General features: G+C 52.7%; 1 protein-coding gene across 1 annotated transcript; it reads left to right on the top strand.

Moving 5' to 3' along the window:
* The first annotated feature begins 603 nt into the window (after window positions 1–603).
* On the top strand, window positions 604–1906 carry LOC137373233 (putative nuclease HARBI1). The gene is made up of 2 exons (XM_068038085.1): window positions 604–1349; window positions 1816–1906. The coding sequence occupies exons 1-2, from the start codon at window positions 604–606 to the stop codon at window positions 1904–1906; spliced, it is 837 nt and encodes a 278-aa protein (XP_067894186.1).
* The last annotated feature ends 382 nt before the right edge of the window (window positions 1907–2288 follow it).

The raw sequence follows: 2288 nt of genomic DNA, 5'->3' as shown, positions 1-2288 counted from the left end.
CTTGCAGTCGGCCAAAGATGTTTGGGGGAAGGGGTAACAATGTGGGATTATGTGGGATGGGGGCCACAAATGGTAGCCAGTTTAAGGTCATGTTGCTGGTGGGCCAATCCAGTCCACTGTAACAATATGACCATGCTCATGCTGCCCCACTCTTATTTAAAGCTAAGATGGGCAATGTCATGTCATACCATATAGGTGATGCCAGAACGCAGCTGAAGCACCAATTCACATCACTTTCTGCCCAGCTTCGTGCCATTGACCTACGGAAGGAACCGAGTTCACCTGCAGCAAAGAGGTGGGGCTGGTCCACCCTGTCTTTCTGGATCCACATGCCATGAGGAGCCATATCTGCTGAAGGTGGAACCAAGAGGCAGGCACAGCCCACGTGGAAGCTCCTGGACACGAGCAGCAGCAGCCACCAAGGCGCATTTGAGGCCAGAGAAGACCGTGGGTCAACAGGCCCCGTATGACATACCTGCAGATGTCGGAGTGCCGGTGTCAGAGGCGACTGTGAATGTCCAGAGAGGCAGTGACACATCTCTGTGCACTGCTGAATGATGACCTGCAGCCACTGGACACCCTCTGCCTGTGGCCCTCAAAGTGATGGCGGCTCGTAACTTCTACACCTCTGCATCATTCCAGGGACACACCAGTGACCTGTGTGGGGTTTCACAGTCAGCAGTGCACCGCTGCATCAGGGAGGTCACCAATGCCTTATACAGGATGGCCGGTGATTACGTGCGCTATGGTACGGACCCTGAGAGTCAGCACCAGAGGGCCCTCGGATTTGGGGCCATTGTGGAATTCCCACAGGTGCGAGGGGTCATCGACTGCACACATGTGGCCATCAAGGTTCCAGGCGGACAACCAGCCGCATACTTCAATAGAAAGGGCTTCTACTCACTCAACGTGCAGCTAGTCTGTGACCACAGGAAACGCTTCATGCAAGTGTGTGCCCGCTTTCCAGGCAGCTGCCAGGACCCCTTCATCCTGCAGCAGTCCCAGGTGCCACTGTTCTTCACTGTACTGGCTCAGATCCAGGCATGGATTCTTGGAGACAAGGGCTACCCCTTGCAGACATGGCTCCTGATGCCAGTGAGAAACCCTACCAGCAATGCGGAAGAGATACAACGCCTGCCACGGTTCAACACGAACTGCCATCGAGCAGGCCATCGGCCTGAAATGCCCTTCTGCTGCCTGAACAGATTGGGTGGAGCCCTACAGAAAGGTTTGTGTGCATCGCTGCTGTGTGCTGTGCTCTGCACAACTTTGCAATATAGGGATGATGAGAGACAGGAGCAGGAGACATCCTTCGACGATGAGGATACAGAGGAATTGCAGCAGCATACGTGCGTGGGAGGACAGAGAGCATTGAGGCATCACAGACAGGGCAAGCAGCGAGCAAGGGATGCATGACAACCCCTTATTGCTGAGCACTTCCACAATCCCTGACGTGCATCATATGCTCCCCATATCAGACATCACGGTGTTTCATCTGGTAGGCAGTCTTCTGCATCTGTGACATCTGTGTCTCCACCATTACTGGCAGCAACTGACTGAGCCATTGCGCATGTGACTGCATCCATGCAGTGCCACATCACGCATACTGGCATGGCAATGATGTTATTCCTTACAATGGCACTTTTGTCAGGTCAATGATGTAATGGGAGGACACATAGTTGGTACATGCTGGCATGCATCATTCACACAGTAAAAAGGAGACATATGTTAGAAAAGCACATTTAGTGATAATGAATTAATACATTGCCATGTCATCGGTGAAAGCCCATTTGTGTCATGGTATTTTTTTGAAAGGTTTGCGGGTGCTTGTTCGCAGTGCTACTTCTGCACTAACGGCTTGACTGGAGGCAGGCTGCTGATCAGGAAGCCTTTTGGCTTTGGATGACTTTATTTTATTTTATTTAGAGATACAGTACTGAAACAGGCCCTTCGGCCCACCGAGTCTGTGCCGATCAACAACCACCCATTTATGCTAACCCTACAGTAACCCCATATTCCCTACCTACACTAGGGGCAATTTATAACAGCCAATTTACCTATCACCTGCAAGTCTTTGGAAGTGGGAGGAAACCGGAGCACCCGGACAAAACCCACGCAGACACAGGGAGAACTTGTAAACTCCACACAGGCAGTACCCAGAATCGAACCCGGGTCCCTGGAGCTGTGAGGCTGCGGTGCTAACCACTGCGCCACTGTGCCGCCCAAACTTTGGCAGTTGTCCTCTGGATGCCTGAGGCCTGGAGGGCCCCGGCTGCCTGAGGGCCTCG

Source organism: Heterodontus francisci, chromosome 8 (assembly GCF_036365525.1).
Source record: "Heterodontus francisci isolate sHetFra1 chromosome 8, sHetFra1.hap1, whole genome shotgun sequence".
Classification (NCBI taxonomy): domain Eukaryota; kingdom Metazoa; phylum Chordata; class Chondrichthyes; order Heterodontiformes; family Heterodontidae; genus Heterodontus; species Heterodontus francisci.
Note: the sequence above shows the minus strand (reverse complement) of the source record. Positions and strands in the feature narration are given on the sequence as shown.